Source organism: Phyllobates terribilis, unplaced genomic scaffold, assembly GCF_046119375.1.
Source record: "Phyllobates terribilis strain yellow unplaced genomic scaffold, ASM4611937v1 Scaffold_7__3_contigs__length_470593459, whole genome shotgun sequence".
NCBI lineage: Eukaryota > Metazoa > Chordata > Amphibia > Anura > Dendrobatidae > Phyllobates > Phyllobates terribilis.
Window position 1 is genome coordinate 201566295 of NW_027362767.1, and position 26680 is coordinate 201592974.

A 26680-nucleotide genomic window follows, 5' to 3' on the forward strand; every position below is an offset into this window, starting at 1 on the left:
TGAGGGACACCTTTGATACCCGCACCTCAGCCGAGATCAAGCTTAGATTCTACGGGTGCAAACAGCGGGCACATGAGAGTATAAGGGACTATGCCCTGAACCTACAAGAGGCCCTGAGAGCCATTAAGCAGACCGACCCTGACGGCGTGGGAGACGAGGACAGGCTGTTGACTGAACAATTTATAGAGGGTTTATATTGCAATGCCCACCGAACCCAGTTGCGGGCAATGGCCTTACAGGACCCTCATCTGGGATTTGCACAGTTCAAGGACAGAGCCATCCGGGTGCTTCGAGAACCGGCACCAAGTGGCGTTGTGACCCCCAGACGCCCCACTACCACTTACCACCAGGAGGCGGCGCCCTTGTCGGCAGGGCCTGTGGGAGCTGATGCGCAGGCTTTGAACAATGACCCGGCTCCAGACCTGCACCATCAGGTCCAAGAGCTAGCTAAAAGTGTTGCTGCGCTAACCCGAACTGTGCAGTCTATACAGGTTTCTACTCCAGGGAAGATCCAGCTGGCATCCGGACCGGAGGACATCCCGTGGCGTCGACCAAGGAGGACCCCACCGGCCAGAGGAAGACCCAGCGACCGATACAACGAGGACGGACGACCCATCTGCCGCCGCTGTAATCAACCCGGACATATGGCAAGGTACTGTCCTTTAAACTGGCACAACCTAGGGTAGAGGGCCAACCCCTAGGAAAAAGATCATCAGGCCCATCGAACTGGCGCGACAAATATGTGGGAGGACGTCCAGTCTTGCCCGTGGTACTGGATGGCATTCCTATGAGTGCCCTACTGGACACCGGGTCACAGGTCACCACCATCCCGTACGTGCTCTTCAAGCAGTACTGGAATGACTCGGATATTACCCGCTACCCTGACGACGACTTGAGTATCATCGCCAGCAATGGTCAGCCCGTGCCACAGATCGGATTTAAAGAGGTGACCATTAAAATTGGTAGAGTTGAGCTGGCAGCACAGGGACTGATCATTGTAGACGTTGACAAACACGAGAGTCACCCAAAGATAACTCTAGGAACTAATGTAATTGAAAATTGTCTTGCAGAGGTGATTTTCCTTTTACAGCAGGTTGCCAAGAACGCCAGCTCCGGCGAGCAGCGAGTGCTCCAAAAAGAGATCCGGGCACTGATGCGACGGCAACAGGTGGAACTCTCCGGCGGTGAGATTGGTAGCGTGAGAATGTGTGACCCTTTCCCTATTGCCATGCCCCCAAAAAGTGAAATGATGATTTGGTGCCGGGCAGCTATTGGTCTGAGAGGTAGAGATTACCAGGCAATGGTAGAACCAGTTTACTCAGACAGTAGGCCCACCATCTTGACAGCACGGGGGGTGGTTAATGTACGCCATGGGAGGGTGCCCGTTCGCATAATCAATATCGGGAAGAGGGAAGTGTACCTGCCCCGGTATGCCACGCTAGCCAAATTATATACCATTAACCAAAATGCTATACAATCTGTGGAACCCTTGCCTCCATCTCACCCGGAGGAAGGTAACGGCTCTAAGAAAACAATGGAGGACTGGTGTCAGCAACTACATTTGGGTACTGACTCCACTCCCTCACACCAGAAACAGGGAGTCTATCGGGTGGTTCAAGAGTACGAGAGAGTGTTTAGTAAACACCCGTTAGACTTCGGGCGAGTCAAGGGGGTAGAACACCACATCCCCACGGGAGACCATCCTCCCATAAAAGAGAGGTATCGACCCGTACTCCCTGCACACTACCAACATGCCAAGGGGATGCTTAGAGACATGAAGGAGGCTGGGGTGATCAGGGATAGCTGTAGCCCCTGGGCAGCTCCACTAGTCTTAGTCAAAAAGAAAGACAACACCATGAGGATGTGTGTAGATTACCGGAAAATCAACCGTATCACACACAAGGATGCGTACCCCTTACCAAGGATAGAGGAGTCTTTGGCTGCTTTAAGATCTGCTAACTTCTTCTCTACCTTGGATCTCACTAGTGGGTACTGGCAGGTTCCTGTAGCAGAGGCGGACCGGGAGAAGACCGCATTCACCACCCCGATGGGACTTAGCGAGTTTACCTGTATGCCGTTCGGACTCTGCAACGCACCAGGAACCTTCCAACGATCAATGGAGTGCTGTCTGGGCCACAGAAACTTCGAGATGGTCCTGTTGTACCTGGACGATGTCATCGTATATTCTAAGACTTATGAGGACCACCTGAAACACCTGGCGGAAGTGTTCGAAGCTCTGGCAAGCTACGGCCTAAAGGTGAAACCCTCCAAGTGTCACCTCCTGAAACCAAAGGTGCAGTACCTGGGACACGTGGTGAGCGCTGACGGAGTGGCTCCCGACCCTGATAAGATCACCGCAATTAAGGAATGGCCAAGTCCCTCCAGTGTAAAGGAAGTGCGGCAGTTCCTCGGGTTGGTAGGCTACTACCGCAGGTTCATCCCCGGTTTCACCAAAAAGGCAGCTCCTATGCAGGACCTCCTGATAGGCCAGTCCCGGAAGGCCAAGAACCAGAAGCCGCCCTTCAGATGGGAGAAGTTGGAAGAAGAGTCCTTCCGCCAGCTGAAGATGGCCCTCACGGGGGATGAAATCCTGGCGTACCCGGATTACAGCCAGCCCTTTATCCTCTACACCGACGCAAGTAACATCGGGCTAGGAGCCGTGCTGTCCCAGATCCAGCAGGGGAAAGAGCGAGTAATCGCTTACGCCAGCCGAAAACTGCGACCCACCGAAAGAAACCCTGAGAATTACAGCTCATTTAAGCTAGAGTTCCTGGCAGTGGTGTGGGCAGTCACCGAACGCTTTAAGCACTACCTCGCTTCTTCCCGGTTCGTCGTGTACACGGATAACAACCCGTTGACACACCTGGACACGGCAACACTCGGTGCCCTAGAGCAGAGATGGATGGCCCGCCTGTCCAACTACGAGTTCACCATCAAATACCGGGCAGGACGCTCCAATACCAACGCGGACGCCCTGTCCAGGATGCCAAACCTACCGGACGTAGGAGAAGATCCAGAGGGACTGGAAGAAGTCGAACTCCCCGCGTTTCACCGTCATGGGACTATCCAGTATTCCCATCGGGTAAGGAGTAAGCAAGGCGCTACGCTTAACCCCTTACCTCACTACAACTGGGCGGAAACGCAAGACAGTGACCCTGCCGTCCGGCTGGTGAAGGAGATGCTGACTCGGCCAGAGGCTCGCCTTGACCCAGACGCTCCGGAGGAAGCCAAGCAACTGTGGGCAGAAAAGAGTAGACTGTTCCTTTACAAGGGGAAGTTGTGCCGTAGGATGGTTAACTCCCGGACGCATGAACTAATCTGGCAAGTAGTGGTGCCACGACGAGACGCAGCCATGGTGATGGAGGCATACCACGATGGAGCTGGGCATTTCGGATGGAAGAAGCTGGAGTTCCTGCTGCGCGGGCGGTTCCATTGGGTAGGCATGAGGGGAACCATCGAGAGGTGGTGCAGAGACTGTGGCCCGTGCAACCTGAGGAGGAAGGACCGTGCCAGCCAGAAGACTCCCCTGCAGTCCATCGTCACCCGGCAGCCGTTGGAACTGGTAGCCTTGGATCATGTAAAACTGACCCCAAGCAGAAGTGGCTACGTCTACGCGTTAACCATCGTGGATCATTACTCCCGGTTCTTGGTTGTCGTCCCCGTCAAGGACTTAACGGCTCAAACAGCAGCTAGAGCCTTCCAGCAGCACTTCTGCCGTCCACACGGGTACCCGGACCAAGTGCTGACGGACCAGGGACCTGCCTTTGAAGCGGAGGTCTTCCAGGAATTCTGCAATCTGTATGGCTGCCGGAAGATAAGGACGACACCCTATCATCCGCAAACTAATGGACTTTGTGAGAAAATGAACCAGTTGGTAATGGATCTTCTGAAAACGTTGCCCCTGGAAGAACGCAGTCTGTGGCCTGAGAAGCTGCCCGATCTGGTGGACCTATACAACCACATCCCGGTAGGTTCCACCAACTGTACCCCGGCTTACCTAATGAGGGCGAGACCTGGTAAGTTACCTGTTGACCTGGAAATGGGAGTCCTGACACCCGAGGACACTTCACCAGAAGCAGACTGGGACACAGAGAGGCAGCAGCAGTACCGGAAAGTACAGGAGAGCGTGGAGCGAAGTCTCTGTCAGGCTAGGGAGAGACAAGAGAAAACTTACAACCAGTATGCTCCCGCTGTTCCCCTGGTGCCCGGAGAGCAGGTCTTGAAGAGGAAAAGACGGCTCCACAAGTTGGACAACCAGTGGGAGAAGGACCCGTACACCGTACTGCCCTCAAGCCACGAGAACCCGAAGGTCTGTACCATCAGTAAAGACGGAGGGGAGACCACAGCCATTGTATCCCGGGATCACCTGAAGAAGTGTCCTGAACAGCTACGGAACCCTGAAGAGGAACAAGAAGACCATCGACCCGTAGAGGAAAGGGAAGATATGGTTAGTACTGTGCTCGGAGACTTCCCTCGGTCTTGGACTCAAGTCAATGGTGCAGTTGTGGTACCCGTACTCACCTTCCTCCAACCAGCATCCCAAGCACCTACGGAGCAACAGGTAGAGCTGGAAGAACAGCCGGTCCAGGAGGCAGAAGATCCCACACCAGCAGATCAGGAGGATCAACCCTCTGCTTGCAGTGAGCCTGCCATATCCCTAGTGAGCCAAAGGGCCCGTAGACAGCTGCCCAATTTACCTTTGACAGCTCCTACACCCTGTAGTTCAGGGCCAGACAGTCAGCTCCGTAGGTCCACTAGGGCCACTAGAGGCCAGTTACCCGCACTTTGGAGGATTTGAAGTGTATAAATTGTTTTATTTGTGGTTACCTGTTTTTCTTGTTGCTTGTGTATAATTATGTGTTTCTAGTTGTTTATAGGAGTCTTTGGTGGATTTACCGGGAATCCTGTGTACATAGTTGGAGCGTAACCCAGGATGGACTAAAGACTGTTAAGGACTCGGGGCAGGACAGACCCCTACCTGGTTACGTCTCCCTGTTTTGGTGAAATGGACACCTTGCTTTCTTCAAAGACTGCACCCGGTTACGGACATGCCGTGACCACCTTTATGTGTTTCTTTATTGTATTGTTATTGTTATATCTTGTTATGTTTTTCTAAAATATGTTTAGTCCCGGAGTACTAAATTTCACTAGGGGGGAATGTGACACCCCAGGGGTCTGGTTGCCACAGTGATAGAGATATTACGTCTGAGAGCAGGTGGGAGGTCTCTTGGTCAGGAATCCTATGCATGCCACACCTCCTGCCCAGTCCTGGGAGGGGAAGAACTTCCCCTATATAAACCTAGGGCTGAGGCAGGGTTAGTGAGTAGAGAAGAAGTAGAGACAGAGAAAAGAAGCAAATACAGGAACAGAACATCAGGAGCTCTGTGGGAGCAGTGTTACAAGGAGTCAGGGGCTGGCAGCTGCAGAGCTCGCCCTGACTGAGAAGATTTCTTACCGGACCCGTAGTCCGAGGCTGTGGGGACTAACTCCTACCCAGCAGCAGAATCCGTCAGGCAGGGGATTCCAGGTCCTCTGGCCAAGAAACCCGAGTCACCGGCCATACGGGTGAGCACCACACGGTACACTCAGGGACGTGGGCTACTTATACCCGCCTCTAGCAAGGTAGCCAGAAGAGTACAGTTAGTTTGGGAGGCCTACAACTCCGCCTGGCCAGGGGAGATCCCATCTGCTCAAGGACTGACCAGGCCCCAATCGCTAGCCAGTACTCCGGGAGGGTCTATCTTTGTCACCAGTAAAGACCCTGAACTACACCGTACCGTCTCCGAGTGGTTCCTGCTACCCCCATCATCCACGTCGGCTGCCCTGAGGCCATACCCCTCCCGTTGGGGGTTATACTATCACGCTGCACAATCCTACCACCGGCCTCAGCGGTCTGCCCTGCAGCAGCAGCTCCTTAGCTGTACTCAACGGGTGGCGTAGTCGTCCAACATCTACCGCTGATACATCGCCGCTCAGTTTGACTCCCTGGGCACGGACCGGGTCACCGCCACGAGACTACAACCCTCAACAGATCCGGCTCCGGGTAAGCTCCCGCGTGCGCAACGCAGCGCGACACAGGCCCAGGGGCGCGTCATTTACACACACCCCATTTCCGTGGGACAGCTCGACGGTGCTCCCATATAATTGCAGGCACTACTGACCATGTCCCTGGCTAGAGTGGGGAGGGGGGAGAGAACCCAGTGATGTAGGAGCAGAGGGGACGGTTTCTGGAGCATAGGAAGGAGCTCATTGGGTGCAGGTCACCTGAGCTCAGACACAGAGAAGCAGATAAAAGGTGGGAGCCATCTTAGGTCAGTGTTCAGAGATAGAAGGAGTTCAGCCAGAGAGAGCTGACAGGGAGCTGTGGCTCAGCCTGAGCTCAGCTCCACGAGGCAGGCCTGGGTAGAAGGCAGGGGCCAGAGAGGAGAAGAGGAGAAGGAGAAGAAAGGAAAGAGGAGAGACAGAGGAGTAGAAAGGCTCCAGAAACAAGAAGGCAGAAGGGACCCTAAGAGAGCAGAACGGACAGCAACCGTTGCAAACCCGCGTTATATCGGGTGAAGGGTCAGGCCGCAGAAGGGTACCGGATTCCAAAGTTGGTGGAGGTAAATCATCCCTCAGCCAAAAAGCAGAGGTCGTGATCATTTATTGGTGCGACCCCTTGCTACACCCGCTAGGAAGGCACCACATAGGGTCAGGGAAACTGGCGCCAAGTTTTACCAGAGAAGGCCCGAGGCAGCTGGACAGAAGCGTGGTCACTGGTGGGGCACGAAAGGCCAGAGAAAGGATAGAAGGGGGTCCTGTGCCATACTCCTGAATTGCCTGGGGGTTGACCGAGCCCCTCACCTGGTGGACGCAGCACGGCTCAGGCAGTCCTTGCCGACGGAAGTGACTTGGATAACAACTGTGAGTAAAAGGCCTGAACTGCACCATTGGACTCTGTGTGATTTATGCTGCGCCTGCACCATCACCCCCAGCATCCACCTACATTGCCTTGAGGCTACACTCTTCCCGTGGGGAGTTATCCTATCCCTGTGCTGCACACCAACATCAGCCTCAGCGGTCTGCCTTGCAGCGGCGGTTATCTCTGACTGCAATCCACGGGTGGCGTAGTCGGACATTCATAACTCTACAAATAGACTGCCACAGCATTTGGTCTGGCCTCCCTGAGCCACGGGATCGGGTTGCCACTACTACCCCCAGCATCGCACAGAAGCCAGGTCCCGGGTGCCCCACGGCCCAGGGGGCGAGTCACATGCATACCAGGAGAGGGATTAGGGGTGCCATGCATACCAGGACAGGGATGAGGGGTGCCATGAATACCAGGACAAGGATGAGGGGTGCCATGCATACCAGGATAGGGATGAGGGGTGCCATGCATACCAGGACAGGGATGATGGGTGCCATGCATACCAGGACAGGGATGAGGGGTGCCATGCATACCAGGACAGGGATTAGGGGTGCCATGCATACCAGGACAGGGATGATGGGTGCCATGCATACCAGGATAGGGATTAGGGGTGCCTGCATACCAGGACAGGGATGAGGGGTGCCATGCATACCAGGATAGGGATTAGGGGTGCCATGCATACCAGGACAGGGATTAGGGGTGCCATACACAGGGATGAGGGGTGCCATGCATATCAGGACAGGGATGAGGGGTGCCATGCATACCAGGATAGGGATTAGGGGTGCCATGCATACCAGGACAGGGATTAGGGGTGCCAAGCATACCAGGACAGGGATGAGGGGTGCCATGCATATCAGGACAGGGGTGAGGGGTGCCATGCATACCAGGACATGGATGAGGGGTGCCATGCATACCAGGATAGGGATCAGGGGTGCCATGCATACCAGGACAGGGATTAGGGGTGCCATGCATACCAGGACAGGGATGAGGGATGCCATGCATACCAGGACAGGGATGAGGGGTGCCATGCATACCAGGACAGGGATGATGGGTGCCATGCATACCAGGATAGGGATTAGGGGTGCCATGCACAGGGATGAGGGGTGCCATGCATACCAGGATGGAGGGATGCCATGCATACCAGGATGGGGATGGGGACCACATATAAAAGGAAGGGGGCGGCATATATACCAGGATGGGGGATATTGTCAGAATTGGGGGACATTACCCTATACCAGTGTCAGCAGAAGACCCCCTCCCTCTTAAAAGTGCATCATGACCACACTTAAATTTTCATTTTTTTATTTTCCTCCTCTAAAACCTAGGTGCGTCTTATGGTCCGGTGCGTCTTATAGTCTGAAAAATACAGTAGGTCCACTTCGTTTAACTTAAAATGAAGAAGAGTATGGTGAGGAGAACAATCAATGGGCCAGGACTTCTGGCATAGATATAAATGCATTAATTATCCATGATGGCTTCAATGAGATATAAGACATACTGTCTACTAATTCATTTTGTTGGTTGTTATATCTGTTATACCAATTAAATATGTGAATAGAGTTGTTATAGACCCAGTCTGTGTACGGGCACTCTGACCTCTCTATGTATCAGATTAGATGTATGTTATGTTTTTGTGTCATGGAAAATCAAATTAAAATGATGTTGGGAAAAAAAAACACGTCTTCACATCTGCACCAGAAACGCATCAAATAAGGGGGAAAAGGCATAAAAAAAATGCAACAAAAATGCAATAACCAGAGAAGATTGTTATTGTGTAGTTCGGTGCGTATCCTGCCGAAAACACAGTATTTCTGCACTGTGTGAACACAGCCTTACAGACACCAAAAAGTGAAATGTCAGGTAATGAAGCTACATAAAGATGAGAAAGTTCTGGCTCCTCCGACTGTGAATGAAGGAACAAAAAATAATCCACAACTAGAGATGAGCAGGACGCACAGATGACGTCCCGCCAGCTCTGGTTAATAAAAAGCCGCACCGGGGACACCGGATGGTTAGAGATTCATGGCCTCCCGTCTAGCTGCCTGGTACCACTGACCTGGACGCTGGACCGGAGACCTGTAAATCCATCCGCTCATCTCTAGTCCAAACTGTCCCGGATACAGCGGACATTCCCGGATTCGGGTCTACGCCCTGCAGTCTTGAGCGCCTGCTGAATGTCCCTCATTACCAGCGCCCCTCTGACAACTCCTCCTGCCAGGGGAGAAAGAAATGGTAAATGGGTGGGGATTGGGGTGTGGCCAGGGGCGTGACCAAAATTTGCCACGTCGCGCTACACGCACCGCTTGATCTGTCCCTCTTTCTGTTCGTCAATGATTAAGAGGTACGGTGTATCCTATTGTTTGCTAGGACGGCACTGTGCTCCTTTGTCTTTTGGGGGGCTCTGCCAGGATTTTCATTAGTGGTCACATAAATGTCTCTTTAATTCAATAGGAAAAACAAAAGAATTAAGAAAATCTTTATGTGAGAAGTGGACGTACCACATACAGTAGACTGTACGGCTTCGGGTGTTGTTCTAGGGTTGATATGTTTCATATCTGTATCTGATACGTTTCATTTACATTTTTCTTTTCCATCTTATTTAGGACACGGATTACTAAAGCAGTGTACAGGGAATTTACAGACTCGCGCTTCACCCATCCGAAAATATCAGAAATTCCAGGAACCGGGATCCTCGGACCAGTTCTTAGAGGAGAAGTTGGAGATCAAATCCGGGTAGATATTTCCCCTTGTAGATTATGAAGTTCATTAAGTCCTTGGAACTCTTAAAAAACTGTTTGGAGATGTAATATTGTCACATACTGATTCCTTCTGTGAAATGGTGAGATGCGGATGTGGATGATAAATAAGAGGATATTATATATTTACTACATTCACTCATGGCATCATAATACAGGAAGGCTTCCTCACTCTCATGGGTGCTACTATATCATGTCCCAGTGTTAGCCCCTCTGCTGGACCTAGAAAAATTACACTTGCACTAAACCACGGAAAAGTTACTTTCATTTGATTTGTTGCCAGCAATGAGGAAGACTCTGCAGGTTACTTGCAAAAACATTTTTATATGTCCCAGTGTAGCTTGGGTAGACACCATGGCCCATTTCATCAAAGCTTTTGCAGCAAATTTCTGGCTTAAAAAGCTTTGAAAAGTCGCAAAATGTTGGCGCACCACTAGGCTGCTCCAAGATTAGAGCAAAAGAACAAATAGAGTACCGAAAACCACCAATACAATAAAAAGATAATTTATTGAACAAATCATTTAGAAATAATTACCATTAGGTACACAAATGAGTTAAGAAAGGAGGAAGGAAAAGGGTTGGGGAGCTACAAAAGAGTCCAATAAGTAAAGCAATCCAATATACACAGTATAAAGCAGCACTAAATGTGCAAAAACACCTACACAACAAGTCTCAGAGAATCATATGTAGTAAAGAGAGCCAAATAGCCATAGACACAAAGTGAAACAGAGAAGATAATGTAAGTACGGTGTTGCTTACCCACAATGAGGGGGATTGATTGAACCCAACAACAACTGCCCTGACGCGCGTTTCACGTGTAGCTTTCTCAAAGGGAGGTATCAAATAGTAGTGTCCTATCCATTATTTATACTATAGTCACAGGTGCCTCTTCAAACAGCGCATGGGCGCTGCTGCTCATGCCATTATAACGATGTCGCCTGCAGCCATAACGGCAGTGCACGCGTGTTGGGCTAATCAGGCCCTGTGACGCATATACACACGCGTCGCAAAATAGATGACCGGACAGAGTGATGAGGTAACAGAGTACAGCGCGTATGCGTATATTGGCTGCCATGTTTAAGAAGTCCACAGTGAGTGGCCATTTATACATATCGGCGGCCATATTCAAGAAGTCCACAGTGAGCGACCATTTGTAAGACCGTCGCCATAACTAAGTGTGAGAATTATCAAAAATGCAGGAAAGAGGATGAGGGTGGATAGGGAGGGGAAGGGAGAAAAAGGGAAAGCAGAAGAAAGGGAAAACCAAGGAAATACCAGGAGGCCCAATCTTTCATAAGTCACAGTGGACTAGTAAGGCGCAAAGTGCAAATGAGGACAAAGTGGCTAGTGCAGATAATGACCCATGTCAGGTGGCAATGCATCCCAGAAAGTCAAAAAGACAGGAAAACAACCCATAACAACCCATAATGGATGCATATATACTGTAATACCAATAGTGGCAAAAAACGATCAATGAAAAGAAAAATAAAAAATGAAAAAGGTGAGCATTATATTAGGAAAAGTAATGGTGCCATCACTTACATAGTGACAGAGAGTAAAAAATACTTTTACCATGTGAGAGGCTTTTTTATGAGCCAATAAAAAGTTCAAAACCCCTCTGTTCTCAAAACATTATCATAATCCCCCCAGCCAGAAAAGAACCCCCAAAACAAGAAAATCAATTGATGTTAGTGACAGAGGAGATCCATCTTCAAGCCCCACATAATAGGTGATCCACACTGATTGCTGGAGATTGTGTCAGAGATGGTGAGGACATCAATCACTGTAGGCGTGAACCATCAAAGGACATAATGGCATTACTATAAAAACAGGACACACAAAAAATAGGGGTTAAAATAATAATAATTGCAAGGAATAGATACGTTATTAGGCCAACTTATTGGGCATGTGAAGACGCGGTTGCACAGGACCAGAATTATTTTATAAATAGGGGGCAAAGCTGATCTTTTGTTAAACCCTATTGTGACGAAGTGTTATAGAGAAATCCAGGCAAGAATCTGCTTAGCATTTCCCCCTTTAATGCCACAAGTAACCCTACCAATGGCTGGTACCTTAAGCCTTCGGGGATCACACTCATGGGACATCTTAAAGTGTTTTGGCAAGGTTTTCAAAAGGGACAAATCCGACACCCCTTTCGCAGCCACAATATCCCTAACATGTTCTCTAATGCGTGCTCCAAGATGTTGCAAGTTTTGGTGTTATTATGCCATATTCGCCCAGCTCTGACAAAGTGGACGAGACAGGGGCATGGCAGAGCATGGTAACCTCCATGTATCAAATTCATGACAAGCAGTGGCACATGTTACGCCACAAATCTTTTCCAGTCACCGACTGGAGTAAAATTAATGCAAAACACATGTCACTTTGTGCCTTACCTGATTCATTAAACGGTTGGCTCCTCCTAATGAATCAGGCGCTTTGCTCTTCAGCACGTCCATTCCTCAAGACCAGTGTGTGTAATATGCCGGTCTGGATGAATCGGAGCCAATGTTTTGGGGCAGTCACGATAGAGGATGCATACACCCCCAGGTTGCATTGTGCACATGTACGTCAGCTCATTGACCACCAACTTTACTGCCAACATCTCTGGCTACGGTTTATCTCATGGAAAACAAAGTATCGACAGTCCGAAATTGGACATGCCAGACAATCATCTGAATGGGGTCCCATACACATCAGCTCACTGAACCCTTTGATATTGATTGGTTTGGCTGACGTTAATCTAAAGTGCATGGGGGGCTTTGGACAAATAAAATGTGTAAAACACAAATTACATGCCACACAATACTTTACACATATAAGCCCTGCCCAGAGTCATACCACTTGCCACAAATTATAAAGTTATGAAATATTATAAAAGTCTATTTCTGTGATTTCAGATTGTGTTCAAGAACCTAGCTCATCATCCCTTCAACATTTATCCCCAAGGATTAAGCAATGTGAGCTCCACTCATCGTTTCTTGACAGGTATTGTAATATTATGATATTAAAATGACAGGAGACAAAGGCTTAGTTGACACGTGTGCTTGAAATGTTTGCTGTAGATTCTGCTGGCATAGAGCGCTGTACTATTTGTTTCTGTTAAAATGACAATAACATGTGAACCAAGGCACCCCATTATAAATTAATGTTCTCCGGCAGGCATCATTGGTGTTCCAGCACTACTATTTTGCTACTATGATAGATAATTCTCAAGTTGTCTCTTGAGCAGCTCACAGCTCTGCAGTCTCCACACTTCCTGGTTGCTTGCTCCTCCTTGATAGTTCTTGTCAGGAGCTCCATCCTGCTACTACACATTAACGATCTGTCAGTGTTTGGTCTGAGTCTAAACTGTCATCACTATGACATATAGCAACAACAGGGCGTTTGAACAAGCACACAGCTCAGGAAAGTGAGAGCTGTGATTAGGAGAACTGCTGTGGAAGCTGCCGATGGGGTGTACCATGGCGGATTGGGATTCTACAGACTTGATAAGAGCACTGTGGTCAGGAGCTGAAAGAGACAAAGAGGGAGGTGAGCAGCTAACTTCTGTGGAGAAATCAATAGGTGGGAGAGAGCTGACTTGCATATTAGGAGTTAACTCCTCATATGAAATGTAACCACGGCGCACTCTCAGCCAGGCTCCGATGGCAAAGCTCATTGGAAACAATCTTTACACTATGTAAGATAAAAGCTTTCACTGCAGGAGAATAAAATCAGATAGAAAAGGCAAGTCAATTGCAAACTTGCTTACTTTTATGTTTTCTAACTAAATTAAATAATTTAATAATATTAGAATAATCCTTTAAGGAAGATTTTCCTGTACTATCTAGGTGGAAAGACCTTGAAGGACAATTATTATAATGACTGAGCTCAGTATTTCTACTTACAGCTTCCTGCTGGGTTTAGAGAAGAAAACTTACTTCATCCATGGAATTTGGGTTACAATTTCATACAGTGTGGGAAATAAGTATTGAACATGTCATCAATTTTCTAAGTAAATGTATTTCTAAAGGTACCATTGGCATGAAATTCTCACCAGATGTCTGTAACAATCCATCCAAATCCACACACGCAAAGAAATCATCCATAGATGTCTATAAATTATGTGTAACAATGAGAAATGACACAGGGAAAAAGTACTTAACACATGAAGAAAGAGAGGTGCAAAAAGCCCTGGAAAGTCATGACACCAACTGAAATCTTTCTGTTAGAACTCTCCTGTTAGGTTTTTTCTATCTTGCTGGTCACATGACCTTGTTTGCCTATTTAATCCTGCTCCGCCCTCCTGGCCTTGCTGGACTTCATTGTAATTTCTACTCTTAAGTTAGCCTGGTGCTTAGTTACCTTTCTCAGTCAGTTTAGCTTGGTCTTCGGACCTTTATGTTCTATGTTGTGTGTTTGTCTTTTACTGCTACAATTTCTGCTAGGAGGTGCCCAACTTTATCCCAGTCCCTGGTTCTTGTAGGGATCCCTCCCTTGCATCTATAGGTCTTCGTACAGACTAGCCGAGGACTTTAGCGGGTCTGATCGCAGGATCAGGTTCCCCGTTACATCGTAGGGATCTAGCTTAGTTCTATTGTAGGGACAGATCTCCTTTCTTTCCTTAGTGCTTGTAGCAGATCATAACAGTAAGTCCAGCCAAAAAATATCTCTAAGGAAAGACTTCCAGTTTCCATCATGGTGTCGGTTCAGGATTTGGCTCAACGCCTGCAGGGACTCTCTCTGGAGGTGGCCAAGCTCCAACAACACGTGAGTAGCTGTTCTGGAGCACATTTTGTGGAGCCAAAGGTACGTTTGCCTGATTTATTCTTTGGTGATCAACAGGAATTTTTTTCCTTTAAAAATGCTTGTTTATTGTATTTTCGTTTGAGACCCAGATCCTCTGGTGATGAATCACAGCGCATAGGGTTCATAATGTCACTTTTGCGCAAAGAACCTCAGGGATGGGCCTTTTCTCTCCAACCTAGTGATCCATGCTTTAGATCAGTGGATAGTTTTTTTTCTGCTTTGGGTTTGTTGTATGATGATCCTGATCGTGTCTCATCAGCTGAGACTGAATTAAGACATTTGAGGCAGGGATCAGGTAATGTGGAAAAATATTGTTCTCACTTCCGTCGGTGGTCTGCCCAGGTGGGGTGGAACGATTCAGCTTTGAAAAGTTTGTTTCTTGCGGGGCTAGGTGAAAGGGTTAAGGATTTGCTGATTGCTTATCCCACACCTGGAAACTTGCAGGAGGCTATGCAATTAGCTATACGGGTGGACAGGAGACTGCGTGCAAGGGTTAATGAAAGTAAATCCTCTGCCATGTCAGCTCCGAGTCTTGAGAGGGTCTGTACTGACATTGGAGAGCCGATGGAGATTGGGGCGATGGCACCCCGCTCTCAGGAAAAAGACCGCAGATCTTCTGAAGGTTTGTGCTTTTATTGCGGGAAATCTGACCATTTTATTAAGAACTGTGTGCTTCGTATGAACAAAGAAAAAAAAAAGGTCAGTTACGCCCGTATTGCCTGTTTAAATTCTAAGGGGGTATTTCTTTCTGCTACTACTGCTGCTCAGGAAGAATTAATTGAATTTCGGATATTTGTGGATTGTGGTTCTACTCTGAATGTGATTGATGGGGGATTCTTGGAAAAACTTAAATTAAAACCCAAACTTTTGTCATCCCCTATTGCTGTGGTTTCTGTCGATGGCTCCCCCTTGAAGAGTGTTACTCACAAGGTCTGTGAATTTCCCCTCACTATTAATGGTATTCACCAAGAAAATTTGGATTTGGTGGTATTAAATAATTTGCCTTCTCCAGTAATTTTGGGGTTACCCTGGTTAAAATTGCACAATCCTGTACTGGATTGGTCTACCAATGAAATTAAGTCCTGGAGCCCTAAGTGTTATGACAAGTGTTGTAACGGGCGCATTGCTGCTGTGGATAAAGGGGAATTACCTGTACCTATTCAGGATTTTTGGAGAGTTTTTTCTGAGGAGGAGTCGCAGGTTTTGCCTCCCCATAGAGACTATGATTGTACCATTGAATTTGTCCCTGGAGCGACTCTTCCTAAAAGTCATTTATTTAATCTTACTATTCCTGAGAGAAAGGCTTTGGAGGAATACATACAGACAAGCTTGGCAGCCGGTCACATTAGGCCTTCCAAGTCTCCTGTGGCTGTTGGATTTTTTTTTGTTAAAAAAAAGGACGGCGGTTTACGTCCTTGTCTGGATTTTCGTGAGATTAATAAAATTACTGTACGCAATCCTTACCCACTGCCATTGATTCCTGATCTGTTTAACCAGTTAGTGGGGGCCAAGTGGTTCTCTAAAATTGATCTCCGGGGGGCATACAATTTGTTGCGCATGAAGGAGGGTGATGAATGGAAGACTGCTTTTAACACTCCTGTGGGTCATTTTGAGAATCTGGTTATGCCTTTTGGTCTTACCAATGCTCCAGCATTTTTTCAGAATCTTATTAATGACATCCTTAGACCTTTGATCGGCAAAAATGTGGTTGTGTATTTGGATGACATTTTGATTTATTCACCGAATCTGGAGTCTCATTGGCGGAGCGTACGTGAGGTATTACAGTTATTAATTGACAATTCGCTTTTTGCTAAGCTGGAGAAATGTGAGTTCGCTGTACAGAGAATTAGTTTTTTGGGTTACATTATCTCCAGCGAGGGCTTTGAGATGGACCCTGTGAAGGTTCAGGCGGTTCAGGAATGGCCTAGGCCTATTGGTTTGAAATCGATACAGAGGTTTTTGGGTTTCGCCAATTATTACAGAAAATTCATTAAAAAATTTTCTATTATTGTCAAACCACTGACCGATCTCACCAGGAAAGGTGCTAATGCGGTTCAGTGGACTTCTGAGGCCATTGAAGCGTTTGTGTTTCTAAAGGAGAGGTTCAGTTCTGCCCCCATCCTTATGCAGCCTGATGTGACTAAGCCGTTTTTGGTTGAGGTTGATGCTTCTTCTGTGGGGGTTGGTGCGGTGTTGTCTCAGGAAAACAAGGATGGAGTACATCCCTGTGCTTTTTTTTCAAAAAATTTTTCTGAGACTGAGCTTAATTACGATATTGGTAATCGGGAATTGCTGGCTATTAAACTCGCATTTGAACACTGGCGTCATCTCTTGGAAGGTGCTGAATTTCCCATTCAGGTTTTCACTGATCATAAAAATCTGATCTATCTTGATGCTGCCAAGCGCTTGAATGCCCGTCAGGCTAGGTGGGAACTTTTTTTCTTGCGGTTTAATTTTTCCGTTACTTACATCCCGGGTACCAAGAATGTTAAAGCTGATGCTTTGTTTCGCAGCTTTTCTCCCATGGTTGGTACCAAGGAGGAGGAGAGCATTTTACAAGAAGGTGTTGTGATTGCTGCATTGGACTCCGTTTTGGAAGATGAGATTCTTAAAGCACAGGAGAATGCCCCATCTAACACTCCCCATGGGAGGTTGTTTGTGCCTAGGACCTTTAGGAGAGATTTGTTTGTTGAGTGTCATGAGTCTCGGTTGGCAGGTCATCCAGGAATTTCTGAGACCAAGAGACTTGTGGGTCGCAGTTTTTGGTGGCCTGGATGGCAGAAGGAAGTCATTAAGTGGGTGCGTCAATGTACGGTGTGTGCTAGATCTAAGTCTTCACATACTCCTGCAGCGGGGTTGCTTTGCCCTCTGGAGGTTCCTAGTGCACCTTGGACACATCTGGCTATGGACTTTATTACTGACCTTCCCCCCTCTGAGGGTTTCACAGTCATCTGGGTGGTCGTGGACCGTTTTAGCAAGATGTGTCACTTGGTTCCTTTCATCAAACTGCCCTGCGTTAAGACACTTGCTAAGGCCTTTGTCAAGGAAATTGTCAGACTACATGGCGTTCCTACTGACATTGTTTTGGATAGGGGACCTCAGTTCGTGGCTCGTTTTTGGCGTTCTTTTTGTGACAGGTTGGGAGTTCATTTGTCGTTTTCATCCGGATATCATCCTGAGTCTAATGGCCAGACAGAAAGGAAGAATCAGAATGTTGAGCAGTTCTTGCGTTGTTTTGTGGCAGACAATCAGGAGGGGTGGTCTGAGTTTCTGCCACTTGCTGAATTTGCTCTTAACAACCATACATCCTCTTCTGCTGGTTGTTCGCCTTTTTTTTTGTTGTTCTGGGAGACATCCGTCTTTTGGGTCATTCTCCAAATTGGTATCGGCTGTGCCTGAGGAGGAGAGTTTTTCCGGTGACTTGGAGAGAGTTTGGACGGATGTGCGTGGTAATCTTCAGGAGGCTAACAAAAAATCTAAGAGGTACTTTGATAGGAAACGGCAAGAGGTTTTGTTTGCTATTGGTGACATGGTTTGGTTGTCCTCTAAGAATCTGCGGTTGAGGATTCCTTCTAAAAAATTGGGTCCCAAGTTTGTAGGGCCCTTTAAGGTGCTTCAGGTAGTTAACCAATCTGCTGTTAGGTTGGAGGTTCCTACCTCCTGGAAGATTAATCCGGTGTTTCATGTTTCTCTGTTGAAAAGAGCTTATGTGTCGGATGGAGACGTCTCTGCCACTGTTCCTCCTTTGGTGGAGGACGGGGAATACGAAATTTCCCGCATCCTAAATTCTAGACGGTATAGAGGGAGTTTGCAGTATCTCGTCGCTTGGAAAGGTTTCGGACCCGAGGATAACTCATGGGTGAGGGCGGATGATGTTTCTGCTTCCAGACTTGTCAGAGCGTTTCACAAGAGGTTTCCTGATAAGCCTGGGCCTAGGGGATCCGGAGGATCCTCATAGAAGAGGGGCTACTGTTAGAACTCTCCTGTTAGGTTTTTTCTATCTTGCTGATCACATGACCTTGTTTGCCTATTTAATCCTGCTCCGCCCTCCTGGCCTTGCTGGACTTCATTGTAATTTCTACTCTTAAGTTAGCCTGGTGCTTAGTTACCTTTCTCAGTCAGTTTAGCTTGGTCTTCGGACCTTTATGTTCTATGTTGTGTGTTTGTCTTTTACTGCTACAATTTCTGCTAGGAGGTGCCCAACTTTATCCCAGTCCCTAGTTCTTGTAGGGATCCCTCCCTTGCATCTATAGGTCTTCGTACAGACTAGCCGAGGACTTTAGCGGGTCTGATCGCAGGATCAGGTTCCCCGTTACATCGTAGGGATCTAGCTTAGTTCTATTGTAGGGACAGATCTCCTTTCTTTCCTTAGTGCTTGTAGCAGATCATAACACTATCAGTAATTAGAAAGCAATCCTGCCACTTAGTCAAAATAATATCATCTGGTTCAACTCAGGTGTCTCATTACCAAGGTGCCACATAAGAAACATCTCTTGATGGGTAAAACCAGAGAGCTGTCTCAAGACCTTCGCAACCTTATTGTTGCAAAACATATTGATGGCATTGGGTACAGAAGAATTTCTAAACTATTCAAGCTTCCACTGAGCAGTGTTGGGGCCATAATCTGGAACTGGAATTTCACCATAAACTGGCAACGACCAGGTGCTCCCTGAAAGATTTCAGACAGAGGAGTGGAGAGAATTAACGGAAGAGTTGTCCAAGAGCCAAGGACCACCCGTGGAGAGATACAGAAATACCCTGAATCAGCAGGTACAATTGTTTCAAAGACAACTATAAGTAATGCACTAAATCACCATGGCCTGTGTGCACAATGAAATGAAGTTGGACATTTCAGCAAGACATTGATTCCAAACACACAGTTAAGGAAACTCTCAATAGGTTTCAGAGAAAGAAAATAAAGCTGCTAGAATGGCAGGCCTGAATCCAATAGAAAATGTATGGAAGGAACTAAAGCTCAGAGTTCATAGAAGGAGCCCACTGAAGAGTCAGGATTGGATTTGAAGAGTGTTTCTGTGGAAGAATGGGCTAAAATCTCATCTGAGCAATGCCTGCGACTAGTTTCTCCATACAGAAGGCATCTTGAAGTTGTCATCACCAACAAAGACTGTTGTATGAAATATTAAATAAATTTCAGTAAGCGTCTTCAATACCTTTTCCCTGTGTCATTTCTCATTATTGCACATAACTTAATTTATGGACATCTATGGTGATTTCTTTGCCTGTGTGGATCGGATGGGTTGTTACTGACATCTGGTGAGAATTTCATGTCAATAGCACTAGTGATGAGCGAGCACTAAAATGCTCGGGTACTCATTGCTCGGGTCGAGCAAATTGGAATACTCGGGTGCTCGACCCGAGAAACGAGCCCAATGTAAGTCTATGGGAAACTCGAGCATTTTTCAGGCGGCTCCCCCCGGCGGTCTGCAGAGGGCCTAAAAATTGCCCAAATCAATGGGATATTGCCCAAATCAAATGATATGGGAACAGCATAGGGAAGACCCCTGGAAGCATCTCTGACTCCCAGATCACTGCTGTCAGCAACGTGGTCAGAGTATTACACCTCTTTTATGGACTCACAATAAAACATACAAAAACGAAACCAAAATGGATTTTCCAGGGAAATATGTTAAGGAACATCCTTTCCAGGGTAATGACAGGGTATATAAAGCAAAATAAATAACCAAAAACAAAAATACTCCTCCATAGCTTGGGCTATGTTCACACGTAGCGTTTTTGATGCATTTTTGCACTTTTGAATTGCTTTCAACCAAGATAAATGCATTCACCAGGAAATGTCATTTTAACATTTTACAACTTTATCTGGCCATGCGGTGTGTGACACTTCATCAGACACATGCATACAGTGCTGAAAAGACATGGGAACAGCATGGGGAAGACCTCTGGAAGCATCTCTGACTCCCAGGTCACTGCCTAAAAGTGTGCCTATCATAAGTGATCCTTGGCGCATGTGAAGATGCCTCCCGCCATGCACCTGTCGTTGCAGACTTGCAACAATCACCGTCCACGTCCTTGTCGCACTGCAGCGTTCAGTTGTCCCTACCCCATTCCTTGGAATGCAAGCACAAGTATGCAGCCAGCCACCCACCCACCCAAAGGCCGCAACACTAAACTGCCAGATTTCTGGGCAGCTCTTTGCACTCGAAATATGGCCTTTTAAGCTCGTGGAGGCGGAAGCTTTTCACAACCTCATGCCGGTGGCGGCCGGGTGTCCATACTCGGTCCCCAGCCGCCACTATATTTCCCGGTATCGCCTCCGCCTTCCACAAGCACGGGTCCCACAATATTACCCGTGCCCTCCCCAGTGCACTTACTGGGAAGGACCGCCTAACCACAAACACGTGGACAGGTGAATGTGGCCAGGGATGGTACGAAGCCTGTCCACAACTTTTTTGGCTGAGAGTTGTATTTAGCTCGGTGAAAGGACTGGCATAGAGGGAAACCGTATCTACCCTGCGTGTCATTTCTCCCAGGAAGTCCTCTAAAGCTGCTTGCACTTGAAATGTGACCTGAACATTACTGCTGGTACTTTTCTGTGTGAATTTGCTTGCCTCCTACCAACCTGGAATATTTCCAGCAAACTATGGTATGACGCCATGGTATTAGCACTGTCCCCAGTACCAGTAGCGAAGCCATCTCCAATTTCCTTCTCAGGAATTTTATTTGGTAGACTGAGTGGCTGCCCAAATACATTTTCTCACAAAGGAGCTGAAGATAGAGTGGCAGTAGGTGCAAGTTTCTCCAGCCTGTTAGATATTAGAGGGTGAACGGCAGCACATTGGATCAGTGGTTAGCACTGAAGCCTTGCAGCACTGGGATCCTGGGTTCAAATCCCAGCAAGGACAACATCTGCAAGGACTTTGTATGTTCGCCCCATGGGAGCGTGTGTTTCCTCCTCAGTAAAAAAGCAGCCATAGAGTGTCCGGGAACCTTCCCACACACTTTTCTTAGCCAGGACTGCTTCTCAGCAGGGTTGGACGGTCCCACCAGAGAATCCTCTGGTGTGCCTTGGCTTCTACCTCAGGAGAGTTCATGATAGCACTAACTTTGCAGCTGCTATGGGGCTCTTGAGAGGGTGAGAAAGGTTAGCCCTCAGAATCAAATCCTCTGGTGAGCACAATGTTTTTCAATCTCAAACAGCTTCTCAGTGGGAGTTGTATTTCACCACAGCCATATTCTTTAGCTCGGTGAAAGGACTGGCATAGAGGGAAACCGTATCTACCCCGGCTGTCATTTCTCCATCACCAGGTTCCGCCCATTGTCACACACGACCATGCCTGGCTGTATATTCAGCTGTGAGAGCCACAGATCAGGCTGCTGTGTTACAGCCTTCAACAACTCTGCAGCGCTGGGCGGTTTGTCAATTAAGCATTAAGCATGTTATCTTCAGCACAGCCTGTTGCCGCTTGGCCAAGGCAGTGCTGCAGTGCTGTCAGCTTGTGACTGATGTGATCATTTCGGAGATGGAGAAGGAGGTGCATGAGCTGAACAATGTGATTACATTGAGGTTAAATTGGTGACGCTGTTTTTTATAATAAAGAAAGATCCTATTGCTTTGTTTTTTTGCGTTATTTTTTAAGACAAATGCATTCACCGGGAAATGTCATTTTAACATTTTACAACCTTATCTGGCAATGTGGTGTGTGACACATCATCAGACACATCCTTTTTGAAAGTCATAAAGCCTATTTTTACAAGGACATCAGACGGCCCTTACTATTCTTAAAAGGCCAGCAGTCGGCCCTCGCTATTGTTAGAGAGCCATCAGCCAGTTATGCCTTGCTGTTTCCATTATTAACAAGTGGGTCTCCTACACTGTTATTGCGTATCCAGTGACTGCAAGGGCTGCCAAACAATTGGACGCAACCTAATACCCCTTTGAAGAGACATAGAGGAGGGTCTCAGTAAAAAAAAATGTTCTCATTATAAAGGAGCAGGTCTCCTATAGTGGTAATGCCCATGCTGTGACTGCAAGGGCTGCCAAAATTTGGGAAAACCCCCACTAAGAATTTAAAGACACATAGAGCAGGGCCACAGTAACAAGTACGACATGTTCCCATTAGAAAGGAGAGAGTCGGCTATACAGTTATAGGGTATGCAGTGAGTCCAACGCCTGACCAATTTTAGGAAAAACCCCACTAAGAATTTAAAGACACACAGAGCAGGGCCACAGTAAAGACAAATTCCCATTAGAAAGGAGAGCGTCTCCCATAGTGTTGGCCTATACAGTGAATGCAAGGGCTGCCAAAAATTTGGAGGCACTTCAATGCCCCTTGGAAGAGATGTGGAGGAGGGCCTCATAAAAAAATGTTCCCATTAGAAAGGATCGGGCCTCCTATACTTGTAATGCCCATGCACTAAGTGTATGGGCTGACAAACATTTACCCCTGGGGGGTATACATGAACATACTGTATAAAAAACAAATTTCACGGGCATAATAAACACCCTTTAAAAAAATTATGTGGGTGTTGCATCACGGACCACGGTCACTCTGGTGATATGGTGGTGGAGGATGAGGTGGTGAAGGAGGATGACAAGAGCAAATAGACAAAATCAGGAAGCGTATACCCATGTGTGGGTGTGAAAAGGTGCATGGGAATACACCTCCCAAGAAAAGACACTGGATTTGAATTTATGTTACGCTGCTATCATTCGGTGGTGTTGAGAAGTCTGGCCCAATCCAGCCCTTGTTCATTTTTATAAGAGTCAGCCTGTCAGCATTATCAGTTGACAGGCAGATGCGCTTATCAGTTATAATTCCACCAGCGGCACTAAAAACACGCTCCGATAAAACGCTGGCGGCAGGGCAGGCCAAGACCTCCAAGGCATAGAGAGTCAGTTCATTCCACGTATCCAGCTTGGATACCCAATATTTATTAGGCACAGAGGAATCACAGAGGACGTTGGTACGGTCGGCAAGGTACTCCCTCAGCATCTTCCCAACTTTGCACTCCTTGTGAGAGTACCCCGCGCCTCAGGGCCTGTGTGATGGGAAGGTCTGAGAAAACTCTCCCAGAACTTGGACAGTGTTCCCCTGCCTCTGCTGGTTTGAAGTTGTGTCTCTCTCGCCTGTACTCCTTGGTTGTCCAACGAAGTGTGCCCTCTGCCGCCAGCGTTTTCAGATGTGAATTTTTTTAATAGTTCCGCAACAAGGGCCTTCTGGTATTGCCCCATTTTTGTAGACCTGTCCGCCTCAGGAATAAGAGATATAAAGTTCTCCTTGTAGCGTGGGTCTTGAAGTGTCACCTACCAGTAATGACTGTCACCCAAAATTTTGAGAACGCGAGGGTCATGGGAAAGACAGCGTAACATAAACTCAGCCATGCGTGCCAGACTACTAACAGGCAAGACTTCCATGTCCTCACCAAGAGGATGACTGACCATGCTCTCCTCCTCCTCCTTCTCCTCTCTGTCATCTGGCCATCCATGCTGAACAGACGGTACGACAGCTGTGCAGGTAGTACCGTCTATAGTGCATGAAACTAGCTCCTGTCCTTCCTCCTCCTCCTCCTCTTCCTCATTGTCACCCAATCCACGTTGGGATGAGATGAGGCTTGGCTGTGTGTAATCACCCTGTATGGTTCCTTGCTCCATCTCATCGTGCTCCGCCTGCAATGCATCCTCTTTGATTGTGAGCAGACAGCGTTTCAGAAGATAGAGAAGCGGGATGGTGACGCTAATTATGGCGTCATCGCCGCTCACCATCTTGGTGGAGTACTCAAAGTTTTGGAGGATGGTACATATGTCTGACATCCAAGTCCACTCCTGAGGTCTTATGTGTGGAGTCTGAACTGAATACCGACGGCCTTGTTGATGCTGGTACTCAACAACTGCCCTCTTCTGCTCACAAATCCTTCCCAACATCTGCAGTGTAGAGTTCCAATGCGTGGGGACATCACACACCAGTCTGTGAGCCGGAAGCTGCAAATGCTGCTGAAACACTGCAAGGGCGGCGGAAGCTGTAGCTGACTTTCTAAAATGGGCACACAGGCGGCGTACTTTAACAAGCAGATCCGGCAGCTCCGGGTAGGATTTGAGAAACCGCTGAACCACGAGGTTAAACACATGGCCCATGCATGGTACGTGTGTGAGCTCGCCTCGCCTCAGAGCCGCCACCAGGTTCCGGCCATTGTCACACACGACCATGCCTGGCTGTAGGTTCAGCGGTGTGAGCCACAGATCTGCCTGCTCTTTCAGAGCTGTCCAAAACTCTTCAGCATTGTGCGGTTTTTCACCTAAGCATATTTGCTTCAGCACAGCCTGTTGCCGCTTGGCCGAGGCAGTGCTGCAGTGCTTCCATCTTGTGACTGATGTGGTCATTTTGGAGATGGAGGCTGAAGAGGAGGAGGAGGATGAGGTGCAGGAGCTGTAGACCGTGGGGGCAACCCTGATTGACCTATGGTCCGCAATCCTTGGCGTCGGGAGGACGTGTTCCGTCCCAAGGTCCGACTTGGTCCCGGCTTCCACTATGTTAACCCAGTGTGCCGTCAGTGAGATGTACCGTCCCTGCCCACAAGCACTTGTCCACGTGTCCGTGGTTAGGTGGACTTTACCCGTAACTGTGTTGTTGAGAGCACGGCTAATGTTTTGGGACACGTGCTTGTATAATGCGGGGACGGTACACCGGGAGAAATAGTGGCAGCTGGGGACCGAGTACAGAGGGACGGCCACCGCCATCAGGTTGCGGAATGCTTCCGTGTCCACAAGCCTAAAAGGCAACATTTTGAGCGCAAGCAGTCGTGAAATGTGAGAATTTAGTAGTGTGGCCTGTGGGGCGTTGGCTGCATATTTGCGCTTGCATTCCAAGGACTGGGGTATGGCCAACTGAACGCTGTGCTGGGACAAGGACATGGACATGCTTCCTGATGCTGCTACTTGAGAGTGTGCAACGACAGGTGCAGGGCAGGAGGCATCTTCGCATGCACCATGGACAGGGGATTGGCTTGCATGCACAACAGCGGAAGAAGCAATGGTGCCACCTGCAGACACTGTTCCTGGACCCTGTGGTTCGGCCCACAAAGTCGAGTGCTTTGCTGCCATGTGCCTGATCATGCTAGTGGTGGTCAGGCTGGTCGTTTTGCCACCCCTGCTGATGCTGGCCTGGCAGGTGGTGCAAATGGCCTTTTTGGGGTTATCGGCAGAGTCTTTAGAAAACAACCAGACTCGGGAAGACCTAACAGTTGTACTGGCAACTTCCTTCATGTTGGTGTTACGGGGAACGGTTGCCTGCCTTATGTCTGCAGCCACCACACTGCTTCTTCCTGCCTGTTGGGTTGCTCTGCCTCCCTCCCCCTGTGTGCTGCTGTCCTCGCTCTGCATGTCGTCCTGCCAGGTTGGGTCAGTTACTATATCATCCATCACCTCATCTTCCACTTCCGCACCCTGGTCCTCCTCCTGACTTTCTGGCAATTGTGTCTCATCATCGTCCACTTCTTATGACACTTTCCCACCGTCGCCTTCGTGTGACTGTGGCTGCTCAAATATTTGGGCATCGCTACACGCGTTCTCCTCTTGACTCGCTTGAAGCTGGCCGGGCGAGAGGCCCGAATCTATAAATGGAAAAGTGAACAGCTCTTCAGAGTGTCCAAGTGTGGGATCAGTTGACTCTGGGCACTCGGCTTGGTGGGAGGAAGGAGGATCAGGGTGAGGAATATGCGGTCCAGACTCACGGCTACTGAGACTTGACTGTGTGGAAGACAGAGTGGTGGTGGAGGCTAAGTGACTGGAAGCATTATCCGCTATCCAACCAATAGCCTTTTGACACAGCTCTGGGTTCAATAGTGGTGTGCTGCGGTCCCCTAGAAATTGGGACAGGAAGGTCAGGCGAGAAGATGTGGGTGTTTGTGGTGGCACAATTTCGGCTTGCCCACGGCCTTGTCCTCGGCCTCTGCATGCACCATCACCATCACGTCCAGTTCCCCATCCCTTGCCACGTGACTTGCCCATTTTAAATGGAGGACAATATCTTCCACGCTCACTACAAATGACTGAGTTTGGAGCGAACTTATATGTGATCCGTGTGACGGAGAAAACAGAGTTTATACCCGGCATGTAGGTAAGTAGTTTGAACAGCAAACTGCTGTGAATTGCTTCACTGACACACTAAAGGACATTTTTAATGGAGGCCAGAAATGACAGTATTTTCTGACAACGTATTTGTGATCCGTGCGACGGAGAAAACACAGT

General features: G+C 48.1%; 1 protein-coding gene across 1 annotated transcript in view; it reads left to right on the forward strand.

The window, feature by feature from the left end:
* The window catches only part of LOC141154162 (coagulation factor VIII-like), a 229387-nt gene that overhangs the window by 52165 nt on the left and 150542 nt on the right, over positions 1-26680 (forward strand). The window contains exons 9-10 of the mRNA XM_073639666.1: positions 9511-9640; positions 12564-12651. Coding sequence (XP_073495767.1) covers positions 9511-9640; positions 12564-12651 — 218 coding nt within the window. The remainder of the gene's footprint in view (positions 1-9510; positions 9641-12563; positions 12652-26680) is intronic.